This window comes from Mandrillus leucophaeus, unplaced genomic scaffold, assembly GCF_000951045.1.
Source record: "Mandrillus leucophaeus isolate KB7577 unplaced genomic scaffold, Mleu.le_1.0 Scaffold108, whole genome shotgun sequence".
NCBI lineage: Eukaryota > Metazoa > Chordata > Mammalia > Primates > Cercopithecidae > Mandrillus > Mandrillus leucophaeus.
In genome coordinates, this window is record NW_012098987.1 from 4,717,681 (window position 1) to 4,733,135 (window position 15,455).

General features: G+C 36.2%; 1 protein-coding gene across 1 annotated transcript in view; it reads right to left on the reverse strand.

Annotated features, from left to right (window-relative positions):
- NEDD4 (neural precursor cell expressed, developmentally down-regulated 4, E3 ubiquitin protein ligase) overlaps positions 1-15,455 on the reverse strand; it is a 96,918-nt gene that overhangs the window by 46,103 nt on the left and 35,360 nt on the right. Inside the window, exons 2-4 of the mRNA XM_011986738.1 lie at positions 8,799-8,849; positions 7,255-7,316; positions 4,441-4,543 (exon numbers count right to left, since the gene is read on the reverse strand). Of these exons, the coding sequence (XP_011842128.1) occupies positions 4,441-4,543; positions 7,255-7,316; positions 8,799-8,849 (216 nt within the window). The remainder of the gene's footprint in view (positions 1-4,440; positions 4,544-7,254; positions 7,317-8,798; positions 8,850-15,455) is intronic.

Below are 15,455 nucleotides of genomic sequence, written 5' to 3' on the forward strand. Positions count from 1 at the left end.
CAGGCATGGTGGTGGGCACCTGTAATCCCAGCTACTTGAGAGGCTGAGGCAGGAGAATTGCTTGAGCCCGGGAGGCAGAGATTGCACCACTGCACTCTAGCCTGGGCGATAGAGCAAGACTCTGTTTAAAAAAAAAAAAAAAGATTACTTAGAAAATGGGCATCCATTTGGAAAAAACTTCACTTGAATCCCTACCTCATGCCTTGTATCAGGAAAAGTTACAGACTGAATAATATCTAAACGTTTAAAAGTGAAACCAAAAAGTATTAATAACAAACTGCTGAAAATTTTAGAAATACATTTTAAGAGTGGGACACTGTTAAGTATGACACCAAACCTTGAAGGCAAGAAAGAGAAGATCTATAAATTTGACAACAAAACACCCAAATTTGTGTATGGCCAAAACTACTAACATATACATATGTTATAAAGAGCAAATGACAAAGTGGCAAACATGTTCGGTACTTGGATAACTGACACAGAATAATTTCCTTAGATACACAGAGTTTCTGTTATAGGCCTGGAGATCAGCAGTAAATGACTGTTGTGTGACAGGCAGTGGATTGCTTCCAAGATGGAAGAGAATTCTTCTACGTTGGAAGGCTAGACTTGAAAACGAGGCCTCAGGGAAGAGTTGGGAAGGAAAGGAATGTGTTTTGGTAGCAGGAAGAAATGGATAGGGGGTTTCTGCAGCAAGGCTGATCTATTTTGGCTAGCTCTGTATAGAAGGTGATGGGTAGTGGAGGAGCAAGATGACGGAATAAATTATTTTGGGAGAAAAGGTCTGGATGGGAATTTCTCTTTCTTTCTTCGCTCTCTCTCCACACGGTCTGACATCCAGGTTGAAGTGCAGTGGTGCCATCACAGCTCACTGCAGCCTTGACCTCCTGAGCTTAAGTAATCTTTCACCTTAGGCTTTAGGTGCATACTACCATGCCGAGCTAATTTTGTATTTTTTTTTGTAGAGATGGGGTCTCGCCTATGTTGCCCAGGCTGGTCTCAAACTCCTGGGCTCAAGCAATCCTCCTGTCTTAGTCTCCCAAAGTGCTGGGATTACCAGCATGAGCCACTGTGCCTAACCTTTCTTCTCTCTTTTTTTTCCTTTTTACCTGTTTTATAAGAATTGTTATCTGTTTTTTTTTTCTTTTTATTGCCCAAATTCCATTCTCTTCTTTCCCTATATCCTCTTACTTTGTCTGCCCATTCATGTTTATCTTCCTTCTTTCTTTTCCTTTCCCTTAAACTATGATAATATAGGATCTAGCATACCTAAAAATTAGTCTTGCATATATTAAATCAGATTGCATTTTTCTGGTTTCAATCCCAAAAACATGTAAGTTAAGTTTTTATATTTTGTGAGAAAATATAAGCTTAACATTTTTTGGTTGAACATAATCATTGATTAATTTCCTTTAAGATTAATACAATTTATTAATAAAATAGTTCTCACTACTGCTGTAAAGGATTATAAAAATACTCAGCACTCGAAAAATGGTACCAAAAGAATATTTCTTTTAAAGCTTCTTAGAGATTTCTCCCTTAAAGGTCTGCTTAATGTATTTATATTATCTGAGTGAATTCAAGAAGAGAAAGAACAAAAATTAATTTAATTAAAGGCTTAAGAAAAACCTATCTCAAATTCGTGGAAGTAGAGTTGTACAATCAAACACTGTTTAGAAAGACTGGATAAAATGCCTCTATACAGTCAATTTTTGGATACCAGGCCTTCCTATTAAATATGTATCAGCTGCTATTCTTTATAAAATAACTTTCTAAGTATCAATGAACCTTATTTAATTTCTAACCTCAAAGCCAATATGTAATCGCTCACAATTTAATCAAGTCAAAGAGGGTCAGGAAGAAAGTATTGAGAGGTACAACCAACATTTTATATGTTAATTCTGTAAAATACATACAACTAAACCTAAAGTTGCAAATGGTACAAAAATCAACCGTTACATAATTATCTATTATAGCCATACTTTACTACAGAATACAAACTACCTAAGAGTGAGCTTCATTTCAAAATTACAATTGTTTTCCTAGTAGAATTTATACAGTCACAAACTAGCTGTCAAAGGACTAGGCAAGACGACTCTAGTCATTAGCTACACAGAAGGTAAATAAGCACAGATTCATGTGTTTGAATTCCTAGGGCCTTTCATAAATAAACTCCTACACGCTTACATCTCCTGAAATTATAAGGTGCATTCTGAGGGAATTCAAACATTGAGACATGAGACCACAAAATGAAGTGAAGCAGTTCTCTCCACAGAAACTCAACTGTGAATAGGGTCCTATGATGCGTGCATGTGGGCAAAACTTGGAGCAGGTCACTAAATAATGAAACGCTGTTAAATCTTTTTAAGTTACTAAATAAATAATTTTCTTTCTTTACAGCAGATATCCTTCATTTCAAACAGAATTCCATTATGCAAGATACTCTGGTACACCAAAAACCAGGTGGAGAAACTTCTATTGAATAAATACTTGAAAACTTTAAACATATTATATGAAAATCAGATAAAAATACATAAGAAAAAGTTAATCAAATAAGTGAAGAGAGAATTGAGAAGATAACAAGTTCTTTGGTCACCAAACTAGGGGCTACCTATACTGTGAGTGAAGAAAAAAGATTCTTTCTTGGCCGGGTACCGTGGCTCACGCCTGTAGTCCCAGCACTTTGGGACGCTGAGGCAGATAGATGGCTTGAGGCCAGGAGATCAAGACCAGCCTGGTCAACATGGTAAAACTCCATCTCTACTAAAAATACAAAAATTAGCCAGGCATGCTGGCACATGCCTGTAATCCCAGGTACTTGGGAGACTGAGGCACGAAAATTGCTTGAACCCAGGAGGCAGGAGGTTGCAGTGAGCTGAGATTGCACCACTGTACTCCAGCATGGGCCCCAGAGCAAGACCCTGACTCCAGAAAAAAAAAAAAAATCTTCCTTCTATCTTTCTATTATTATGGATTTTCTTGCAAAGCAAAATCTCAGTGCATTTAAAATTTTCCCAGACAGCTCTGCTGCAAATTCACCACCTGTTCTAGAGCTTTCTTTCTCAAGGTACATGGGCATGTGAGGTAGAGCCTAGCCCCTGGGGAAGGCCCTCAGCTTCACTGTTCTTATGGAGACATAAGCAGGCCCTCAGTCAAAGAGGCAAAAGTGTTAAGCAAGGCACCAAATAAGAAGCCTCTAGAGCAATTTGGTGCCATACGCTGTGTGCTCTGCTTTCAGTAACTGCTGTTGATATGGTCTGGCTGTGTCCCCACTCAAATCTCATCTTGAATTGTAGCTTCTATAATCCCCTCGTGTTGTGGGAGGCACTCAGTGGGAGGTAACTGAATCATGAGAGTGAGTTTTTCCGGTGCTGTTCTCATGACAGTGAATAAGTCTCACGAGATCTGATAGTTTTATAAAGGGCTGTTCCCCGGCACACACTCTCTTGCCTGTCACCATGTAAGCTGTGCCTTTGCTCCTCTTTCACCTTCCACCATGATTGTGAGGCCTCCCTAGTCATGTAGAACTATGAGTCCATTAAACCTCTTTTCAAAGCTTTATAAATTACCCAGTCTCGGGTATTTCTTCATAGCAGTAAGAAAATGGACTAATACAGCTACTGAATAAATACTTCTTTCAAAAGGAACCTCAAGGAGCAGGTGTTTTTTTGACCCCTTTCCAAATCATAAATTTTTCTGCTGGAAGAAACCCTTGAGGTCATCTGGTGCCATCCTGTCACTCTGCAAACAAGATCCTGAGGTTCAGAAAAGTTCAATGACTCACTCAGGTCTGGCTAGATAGTGTGCAACTAGGATTCCAGTCTCCAAACCCTATCCAATTCTATTCCAAATACGTATTTTCTGCCTCTTACTTGCTTATTCCAGATGCACGTAACTCTACACAAATCTTGACTTGGACTTTCCTCTCATCCTGTCATCCATGAAAATTGTTAAATTCTACTTGCCGCACATACAGAAGGCTCTTTATTAGATCACTTAAATTCTTCCTGCTCCCTAATTCCCCTCCTTTCCTATGAGCCCTCCCACCATAATAAGAACATTAACAGGACTTAAATTTCATAAAAGAGCTCCTAATCAGTGGAGTCTCCTCAAAATGTCCATATATTTAACTTCAAAATACTAAATTGTGTTCTTACTTTAATGGAGAGAATATACAGTTTTAGAAAACTTTGAAAAACTAGATTTATATTCTATTCTCTACTCCTTAACCTTTAAGAAGGCCATCAATAATGGCCATTCATTCAACAGAAATATCCTTAGAGGAAAGACTATTAATGAATGCTTGGGTGAAATAAATGTCCAAGTAAATAATTTTTATTTACACGTTAACTTCATTCAATAGTTATTGTTCTTCAGAGTACAGTAAAATAAGAAATTAAAATTTTTTTTTAGTTTAACCAAATATTTATAACATCTCACCTCTAATTCCTCAGCCTGTTCTGCATTATCATCTTCTGAGCCACTGGTTTTAGGCAAATAAGTCATTTTTAGTCTCAGATAACCTTTAACTCTTGATTTGTGACTGTAGAAAAGAAAATAAATATTCATAAAACTTTAACACCAGGGAGAAAAGTATTCAATTAATAAGAGTTTAATGAACACCCACTAGGTACCAGGGGGTCTACAAAGGGAGGTTCAAAAACAAGTTTCAGGGCAGAAGATATCCAGGGAAAGGAATAGAAGGTGGAGAAAAGGGAAACATATATAAATAAATAATTGTTATGCCACAAAGATGATGCTAAGGAAGTTTAAGTGAACCATCAGAGACAATGTCAAAGAGAAGCTGGTCTTTGGGTTGGGATTAGGAGATTGGGGAGGATTCTTATCTGTGGCAATAGAGGAAAAGGCATTATGAGTGGAGAAAAGGGCAAGATCCAGGAAACAGGTGGGAAACTGCGGGTGCAATTAAGGAAATGGCAGTAGTTGAGTTTGGCTGGATTACAGGATATGTTAAGGGAACTACAGGAGGTTGGGATGGTCCAGAGGTCAGGCAAAATCAGACAACTTCAGACTTTATTTTGCATATTTTGGTAAATCACTGAGAATTTGGGGGATAGAGAAAGGTATCCAAAGAGATGTGCTTTAGGGATACTAATCTGGCCATATTTTTTTGGATGACAGAAGAGTAGAGGGCAAGGCTTGATAAGTGTCTGAAACCTGCTACATCTCTTTGGCAGCTGTTTGAATCTGTCACACATTAATTTACCTAATCTATTTTTATATTGTATCACCTCTTTGAATAATTAGTTGTCTAAGCTAAAGGCTGCTGCTTGCTGTAGTAATATTTTAAATCTTTTGAAAAACCTGTCTTTCACAAGCTGCTGCTGCTGCTTTTTTTTTTTTTTTTCAGACAGCATCTCCCTCTGTCGCTCAGGCTGGAGTGCAGTGGCTCAATCACGGTTCACCGCAGCCTTGACCTCCCAGGCTCAGGTGATCTTCCCACCTTAGCCTCCCAAATAACTGGGACTACAGGCATGCGCCACCACGCCCAGTTAATTTTTGTATTTTTTTGTAGAGACAGGGTTTTGCATGTTGTCCAGGCTGGTCTGGAATTCTTGGGCTCAAGCAATCCACCCACCTCAGCCTCCCAAAGTGCTGCGATTACAGTGCTTTCATAAGCTTCTAATTTAAGGCTTAATTCTATCTATTGCCCTCATCAATTCTAGCATCCTGAGATTTACTTAAGAAATCCTTGCTTGTCTCAGCTCTCTATATAGATTTTTTTGGAGATGATTTTTACAGATATCAGATATGTAGCAATTACCCTTTGTCTTTCTAGACAAGAGTCCTAATCTTTTTATTCTGTCTTCAAGAGATTACCTACCCCCACTCCCAAGCCTCCCCTAATCTTTTTAGCTCTTCTCTGTATAGTTTTCATGAATTTGGCACATTCAGTGTATCCTTTCCCGAGTAGTCAGTGAAATCCCCGATGCTTATTTCCAAGGCTGCTAATGTGGCTTGTGTCTCCATACTGAAGGAGATGTGAGCATTCTGACTTGTGGCTATAAAAGATGGATACAGAAAATGTGCTCAGATAATGTTTTGCTGAAAAGTTTCTCTACAATTGTATGTTTCATGTCTTCTCAATTAGAAAAGAAGCCTCAAGGTTTTGACTTAATGGGGCTCAAACAAATTTAGGAATGTAGTCGTACATTTTCTATCTGAATAAAGTTCTTTCTACACTTGCAATAATATTCATTGCAGACAGAAGAAGCAAATTGTATTTTTTAAAGATAAAGAAGCTAGAAAGCATGTGACAAATTGAAAAGCAGGCTTCTAGGACAATCAAATAAGAAAAAACAATTTAGTCATTCCTGATATGCAGATGTCACAATCAGTCTAAAATTAAAAGACGAAAGATTTACATTCCAGACATCTACAGAAATTAAATGTGACTTCCTTTATAAAGTAAATATTAACAGTCAGTGAGCACTCCTTTTCATTTTGTTTTAATATTTATATTACAAACAGTAACTTAAAAACATCACTTTAAGTGAAAAATTTTACTAAGTTCCAACAGTACCTTTTCAAATGCATTTTATAGTTTAAGAAACAAGACAAATACTGTTGCTTTCACAGATGTCCTTTCTCTGCTTTAGTTTGACCTTTTTGAGAGTAAATCCACACACATGTTTCGACTAGATTTTACTTGTCAGTGTGGTATAGAAGATCAAAAGGAGTTCTGGTTACAGCTTAAATTTTTATTGACAAACATCAAGTAACTTTGGGAAAATGGAATTATAAGCATGCTATTTGGGTTTTAAATTCCAGTCTTATGTTATTTTCTCTAAATATTTGAGTCTTCTGAAATACTTTTTAAAGTATACAAAATATAGTTAGGTTTTTCTGAAACTGGCTTTGTGCACGTCGAGTTGGATAATGGTTTTAGATGAATTCATGTTTGTGATTTTTTAAAGCACAGTATGACAATATGACATAAACTTTAAGACAAAAAATAAATATAAAATAATGACAAATTTTAGCCTTCTGGTCTGATAAGTATTAGAAGGACAAATCTTTCCCAAAGGGGTGTGATCACTTTCTGTATTTTCAGAGTGTTTTGCAATGTGCATATAGTACTTTAAATCAGAAATAGCAATGAAGTTTTAAAAATAATAATATTTAGAAGTAGCTTATTTACAGAGGTTTAAATCCTGAATTTCTAATGAGGCTACTGTAAGGTGTAAAGAAGAGATAAAAAATTTAATATGCTATTATTTTATACTTACTGACCTTCTTGGGTGAAGAATAAAATCCTTAAATGTATATGGTCTCTCCAATCTTGGATTTTCTGTCTAGAATAAAATAGTGGGTTTTCAAAATATATCTATAACACCAAAGCATGTACTTTTCAAGAATACTCATGAACTATCACCTAAGGCATAATTTAAGTTGGAAGTGAGAAAAAAAAGTAGCTTTAGTTTATTAAATGCTAACTTGACAGCACTTTTGCTTTCCTGCCCAAGAGGAATTGCAGCCGGCATCACAAGTCATATGAAAACTAGCTGAGCAGGCGGGTTGTGGAGCCAAAGGGAGGGCAGAAGACAATAAGCAGAAAAACAATATACAGTGGTTACTATGTTGACATCCCAAAACAGTATGGACTATGCACATATCTGCAGGCTGGCTTGGTTAAAGCATGGAGATAAATCTAGGAGACCAAAAAAGTCAATAGCCTGGAAAGTAAGACTAGATTAAATATATTACTGAAAGCTTATGGTCCTGTACACCCTGTTTAAAAAAAAAAAAAAAAAAAAGATTATGCTCTGGAAAGACTGTAGAGAGCTAATTAATATAACTCAAAAGACTGAAAAAGAAGTATTTTTTCTCTTTCTTTAAAATTCGGCAGCTGTTAGTTTTTATTATTCTTCTCTGATGTTTTGTATTGTTAACTACCCAGTCTGCCTTGAAACTCTTTTCTTAAATTCTCGTGACATTATTTTACTTGGTTCTCTTCCTGTTTCCCCTTGTCTGTCTTCTCTTTCTTTTCTGATCCACTCATGTTGACTGAGAGTCAATGGCTGGCCCTCCGTTCTTATCTGTTTTATCAGGAAAATCCATTATTTTCAGAGATTCTGCTGTTGCCTGGACAGTGATAACACTTAATCTTTCTAGTCCCTTTTCCCTACATAACTGATTTTTATCTCTCTGTCAGTAGTCTACTTTAAACTTTCATTTTCTTTGTTTCCTATCAAAACTCTGTCCAACAGTAAATTTTTTGCATTTCAAAACAAAATGGGTTTTCTTCCTCACTTTTCTATATGAGATGCCACTCTTATCTTCCAAGTTCAACTTGTATTATCTTTACTTCTTATTTTCTTAAGCCTCCATGTCAGACATGTGATTCAATAATGTTTTATTTTGCAATGTTTCCTGAATCTGTTTTCCTCCTTGCTATATTCTCAGTCCTGATTCTCAGTGTTTTATGTTTCTATTCTCATAAACTACCTTAGTTTTCTTCTGAGAGCTTAGGCACTCCTCATTCTAGTTATTCAGCAGAATATTTTCAAACTAATCTTTTTTACACAATGTTTTCACAATGCCAACAAACATCAGAAGTTCTCTATTTCTCACTGGGGTTCATGCATGGAAATCTTAAAGAGAAAATGGAAACGGAAAACTGAAATGAGTTTTTTAGAAAAACGGTATGTTTAATAAATAAAAGTAGTATACATGTGATAAATCAATTATTTACATTAACTATATTGTATATATGTAAGTATTTATTAAATTAAAAACATAAACACAAAAGGAGAATCATGGGCACCTATACCAACCGGTAATGGATAAAGTGGAACATCCACTTGACCTAGGAAATCATCTCTTGTCTATAAGAGAAACAAGAAAAAATATGATTAGTAAGATGCTCAATTCCTTTAGAAGATTTTGATGAGACACTGCCACCATTCACAGAAAAAGTAGAATTTTAAAAATTCAATCCTATGCAGCATCAATGGAAAATAAAAAGCAACGTGTTACAACTTCTGGTAATGGCAGAGTAGCATACATTAGATTAATCCTTCTGCAGATAACCATTATATTCTGTGACAAAATACTAAAAGAGCTATTTGAAAGTACAACAGAATAACCCAAAACAAGCAGAAACTGGAGAGACGTCAATCCTTGAAAGAAGGAACTACACGAGGTAGGATTCAGTATTTACATGGCTTTTCCTCTAGTAGTATTCCACAGTCCACATAATGCAGACAAGCCTAGAACTTAAGCTGAAATCTGCACTATTACTGGCTTGAGGAGTCAGAAGGCCTAGTTTGGGGTTGACAGCATATCTAGAAAAAGAGGAGAAAAATCCCAGAAAAAAAGAAGCCACCAGAGTTCTTCCAAATCTATATATAAACCCTTACCCACATCCCTAGTTTTACCCTGAACTGAACAGGTGAAAGTCAACAGCTGGAAGATTGAGAGGGCTCAGCATTGATTTCAGTTGATGTTCACCAAAAGGGAAGCAGAATTTGGAGTTCAGCTATGTTAACTTGCTGGAACAAAAATCAACACTGGGCACGGTGGCTCACACTTGTAATCCTAGCACTTTCGGAGACCGAGGTGGGCAGATCACCTGAGGTCAGGAGTTCTAGAGACCAGCCTGGCCAACATGGTGAAGAAACCTCATCTCTACGAAAAATACAAAAATTAGCCAGGTGTGGTGGCACATGCCTGTAATCGCAGCTACTTGAGAGGCTGAGGCAGGAGAATGGCTTAAACCCAGGAGGCAGATGTTGTAGTGAGCCGGGACCGTGCCACTGAACTCCAGCTTGGGTGACAGAGTAAGACACCATCTCAGGAAAAAGAAAGAAAAGAGAAGAGAAGAGAAGAGAAGAGAAGAGAAGAGGAAAGAGAAGAGAAAAAATCAACACACCTCAGGCAAATATAGTAAAATTCACTGTCTCTGTTTGTTACTATATTCACTGTCCAGCCTACAATAAAAAAATTACTAGACATGCAAAGAAATAAAAAAAAATATGACCCAGTATCAAGAGAAAAAGTAATTAACAGAAATCAGTCACAAGATGATGCAAATCATGGAATAAGCAGACAGGGAAAATAAAGCAGCTATTATAAAGATGTTCAAAGGACTTAAAAGAAAAATAAGGTCATAATGAATGAAAAGATGGGGAATCTCAGTAGTAAAAGGGAAACTAAAAATGAATCAAATGCACGTTTTTATTTTATTTTATTTTATTTCATTTTATTTTTGAGACAGAGTCTTGCTCTGTCCCCTAGGCTGGAGTGCCGTGGTGCAATCACGGTTAACTGCAACCTCCACCTCCTGGGTTCAAGTGATTCTCTTGCCTCAGCCACCCAAGTAGCTGAGATTACAGGCATGTACCATGCACCACCATGCCTGGCAGATTTTTGTATTTTCAGTAGAGACAGGGTTTCACCATGTTGACTAGTCTGGTCTCAAACTCCTGACCTCAGGTGATCCGCCTGCCTCAGCCTCCCAAAGTGCTGGGATTACAGGTGTTAACCACCACGCCTGGCCAAATGTATTTTAGAACTGAAAAATATAATACATGAAATAAAAAAATTCACTAGATGGGTTTAAAAGATGATGGAAGATGACTGGAGAAAAGTATCATGAACTTGAAGATACAGAGACAGAATTTATCTAATATGAAAAATAAAGGGAACTTGCAGAAAAATTTCAAGCATTCTGACATATGTGTGACTGGAGTTCCATAAAAGGGGATGGGTAATAGGGCAGAAAAATATTTGGGGGAAAAAACAGCCAAAATATTCACACATTTAGAAAAACACAAGCTGAGACAGTCAATAAAGTCAGTGAACTGAAGCAGGATCAACATAAAGAAAAATGGGTAGGCACATCATTGTTATATGCTGAAAACAAAAAAGATAAACAAAATCTCGAAAGCAGCCTAATAAAAACAATACATTACACACAGGAGAATAAGAATACAGATAATGGTTGACTTCTCATCAAAAATAATGGAAGCCAGAAGACAACTGAATGATATCTATAAGTGCTGAAATGGAAAATGTACCAAGAATTCTATATCTAGCAAAAACTATCCATCAAAAAGGGAAGGAAAATCAAGATACTATTGGATAAAGTTGAGATAATTTGTCATCAGCAGACAAATTGTTGGCACTACAGAATATGCTACAGGAAGTTCTTCAGGCTGAGGATAAGTGGCACCAGATAGAAGTTCAGATCTAAAGAGAGTAGTAAAGAGTACCGGAAAATGGTAAACATGTGGGTAAGGTGTTTTTTTTTTTTTTTTTTTTTTTTTTAAGGTACCTTCTCAATCTTTGTTTAAAATACATGTAGATGTAATACAAATGACAGCATTGCGCACAAGATAGGTGGAATAATCAAATCTATATTGTTGCAAGATTTACATTTTATATAAACTGGTATGATTGATATGTTAATTATTAATTGACTGCAGAGCTAAAAAGCACAGAGAAGAGTTAAAATGGAATATTGCAAATATTTGACTAACTCAAAATAAGGCAGGAAAAGAGAAACAAAGAAACAGATGAGATGAACAGAAATAAACTGCACATTCTGAGAGCTAAATCCAGCCATATAAATTATGACAAACAGTCCAATGAAAGACACAGATTGTCAAGCTGAATAAAAATGCAAAACCTAATCATATGTTGCCTATAAAAGACATCTATCATTATTATTTAAAAATATTTTATTAAATATTTTTCTTTTTTTCACTTTTTTGCTTTTTTTTTTTTTATGAAGAGATGGGGTCTTGCCATCTTACGCAGGATGGTCTCAAATCCTGGGCTCAAGTGAGTCTCCTGCCTTGGTGTTTCAAAGTGCTGGGATTACACGTGTCAGTCACTGTGTCCAGTCAACTTCCCATTTTAAAATAATTTCAGATTTTAAAAAATTGCAAAAATACTGCGAGAGAATCCTCATATACTTTTCACCCAGATCCCCCAAATGTTAACATCTTAAATAACTATATTACAATGATCAAAACCAGAAATACTATTAACTGCTCTACACACTTGATTCAAAATTCACCAGTTGTCTGCCTAATTTTAGTCCAGGGTCCAATTCAGATTCACATATTGCATTTGGTAGTCCTGTCTCCCTAGCTTCTCTTCTTTTAATCTGGAAAGTACCTTAGTCTTTCTTTGTCTTTTATAATCTTGACATTTTTGAGCAGTACTGACTAGTTATAGAACATCCTTCTAAGATTTCTTCATGGTTGACTTTAGATTATGTATTTTTTGCAAGAATAGCATAAAGGCGATGCTTGTGCCCTTCTCAGCACATCATATCAGGAGGCACATGATACTGATTTGTTGTATTGCAATGATATTAACACTTCAATCATTTGGTTAAGGTGCTGTCTTCCATGGTTCTCAATATCTTCCCCTTTGTAATTAACAGTTTCTTGTAGGAAAAGCCTTTGAGGATACGTAAATAACCTATTTCTCATTATACTTTTTCTCACAAACTTTAGCATCCATTGATGATTCTTGCCTGCAACAATTATTACTGTGGTGCTTGCCAAATGTTGACTTTCTATTTCTACTATTTCTATTTTATATTAATTAATTATAATTCTGCTGAAATAAAGAATTTTCCCTTCCTCCCATTTATACATTCAGCCACTAATTTATATTATCATAGGCTCATTGATATTTATTTTTTATTATCTTATAAGATATAATTCATTATTGTCAATTATTTTTTTACTCAAATTGTCCCAGATATGGTCATTGAGAGTCACGTTAGGTTAGTTTTTGTACACTTCTGATATCTTCTCCATTTTTTTGTGTATTTCCTTACTTTTTGGCACCACAAAATGTTTCAGGTTCAGCATATACTTTTCTTATCCCTGCTCTACAATCAGCCACTTCTCCAGAGAACTCTGATAAATTTTACTGGATAATCAGATTTAGATATAAAGATCTGGGTTCAAGGTGCTTGTCAGTGTCAGGCTCAAGAGATGAACTTTAAATGCAAATACACAGACAAATTGAAAATAAAGGTATGGAAAAAATAATCAGGTATACAGTAAGTATAAGTGGCTATAATAATATCAGAAATCAGACTTCATGATGAGGAGTATTGCCACAAATAAAAACAAACATTTTATAATAATAAAGTGATCAATTTATAAAATATTACTATAAGTCAATAATATGAATCAATAATAAACAGAAAAACTATCCAATTAAAATGGGCATAAGACCTGAACAGGTATTTCAAACAAGAAGATAAATAAATGGTAAATATTACTCTCTTATAAAGTTAAACATATACCAGTATATGACTAAGAAATTCTACTCCTTGTATTTTCTTAAGAGAATAAAAACAAATATCCTCTAAAATACTACTCAAGAATGTTCACAGAATTTCATTCATAATAGCCTAAACTGGAAATAACTCAAATGTCCTTTGAAAGATGAAACTGTGGTATATGCAATTAGTAGAATTACTCAGCAATGGAATGAAATGAATGGATATACAAAATAACACAGATAAATCTCAAAGAAAAGTGTTTTTCTGTTTGTTTGTTTTGTTTTCTTGAGATGGAGTTTTGCTCTTGTCGCCCAGGCTGGAGTGCAAAGGCGCGTTCTTTGCTCACTGCAACCTCTACCTCCCTAGTTCAAGTGATTCTCCTGCCTCAGCCTCCCGAGCAGCTGAGATTACAGGCGTGTGCCACCACATCCAGCTAATTTTTTGTATTATTAGTAAAGACAGGTTTTACTATGTTGGCCAGGCTAGTCTCGAACTCCTGACCCCAGGTGATCCACCCACCTTGGCCTCCCAAAGTGCTGGGATTATAGGTGTGAGCCACGACACCTGGCCAGAAGGGTTTAATTATAAAAAGAAGATACCAAAGAGTACATGCTGTCCTATTTAATTTACATGAACTGTAAAAGAAATATAAAAGGGAGACTGGAAGAGTAGATGACAGCAGAGAGAGAAGTGAGAGAGTAAGTGAAAGTCCTAATACCGAACAGTAAGTGCCTCTCCAACTCCTTTGTTTCACTTGGCTTCTAAAATATTGGCAGACAAACATATACCTGCCAGGAAAGAAAATTCCTCTCTGGAACAACTAAGTAACCCAATGAGACAGACTTATAGATATTAAATCCTGGAAGTCTTCCAACAAAATGACTAATTCTCTCTGCTCACCCCAAAGTGGAGTTCACTAGTCAATAGACACCCATGAACAAAACCCTTCCAGTAAATACTGGAATCTTACACATTACGGACAGTTAAGGACTACTAAATATTTGGGGAAAGTTTACAACACGAAACACACAGACCTAAATGAGAGATGGGAGTCTGATGAATAAGTCTGATGAATAAGAATTAAGTCAAATTCCAAGAAAAATACCTCAGAAAAACTGTAATATTCCGAGATAAGAGGAGACAAACCATCTGTCAAACAAGACAGAAGGCTGCAAAAAAACCAAAAAAAAACAAAAAAAAAACAAACCAGAGGACAAGAAATATCTCGTAGAAATACAAAATATAACTCAAATAAAAACTTCAAGATAGAGTTAGAAGATAGAGTTTAAAAAATTCTCAGAAAGTAGAACTAAAAGACAATAGACTATAGGATTCTTCAAATAAGGAAAATTACAGGAGAAAATTCAAAAGTCAACACTGAAATAATAGACATTCCAGAAAGAAAAGAGGAAAGGGAGGACATTATTAAAAAAGCATTTTAAGTAACTTTGCTTGAACTCAAGGAAGAGAATATTAAAACTAAAAAGGGCCGGTGGGGAACGGTGTCTCTTGTCTGTAATCCCAGCACTTTGGGAGGCTGAGGTGGGCAGATCATGAGGTCAGGAGTTTGAGACCAGCCTGACCAACATGGTGAAAACCCACCTCTACTAAAAATACAAAAATTAGCAAGGCGTGGTGGTATGTGCCTGTAATCCCAGCTACTCAGGAGGCTGAGGCAGGAGATTTGCTTGAACCCAGGAGGCGGAGTTTGCAGTGAGCCGAGATCACACCATTGCAATCTAGTCTGGGCAACAGAGCGAGACCCTGTCTCTAGGAAAAAAAAAAAAGAATAAAAAGGCCCACCGAATATTAGGCAAAGTACATGAAAGAAGAAAAAGACTTGCTGCAAGGCACATCATTGTGACATTTCAGAGCACCAGAGATAAAGAAATTCTAAAAGCTTGGAGAGTAACAAAGTAGATAATACACAAACCTGAAAGATAAGAGAGTAATTCCTCCAAAATAATGAAACACAGATATTTCTTAAGTAGAAATCTACATTCAGAAAAACTATCTTTTTCAATTATGGTGGTAGAATAAAGACATTCTCAGTTATTGGTATTTTCAGGGAGGTAATGAAGGATATACTTCACCAAAATGAGGGAGTGTGCCATGATATGGAAGATGCAGGGGATTCAAAATAGGAGAGAAGCAAAGAGGAATCTCAGAAAGACAGGGA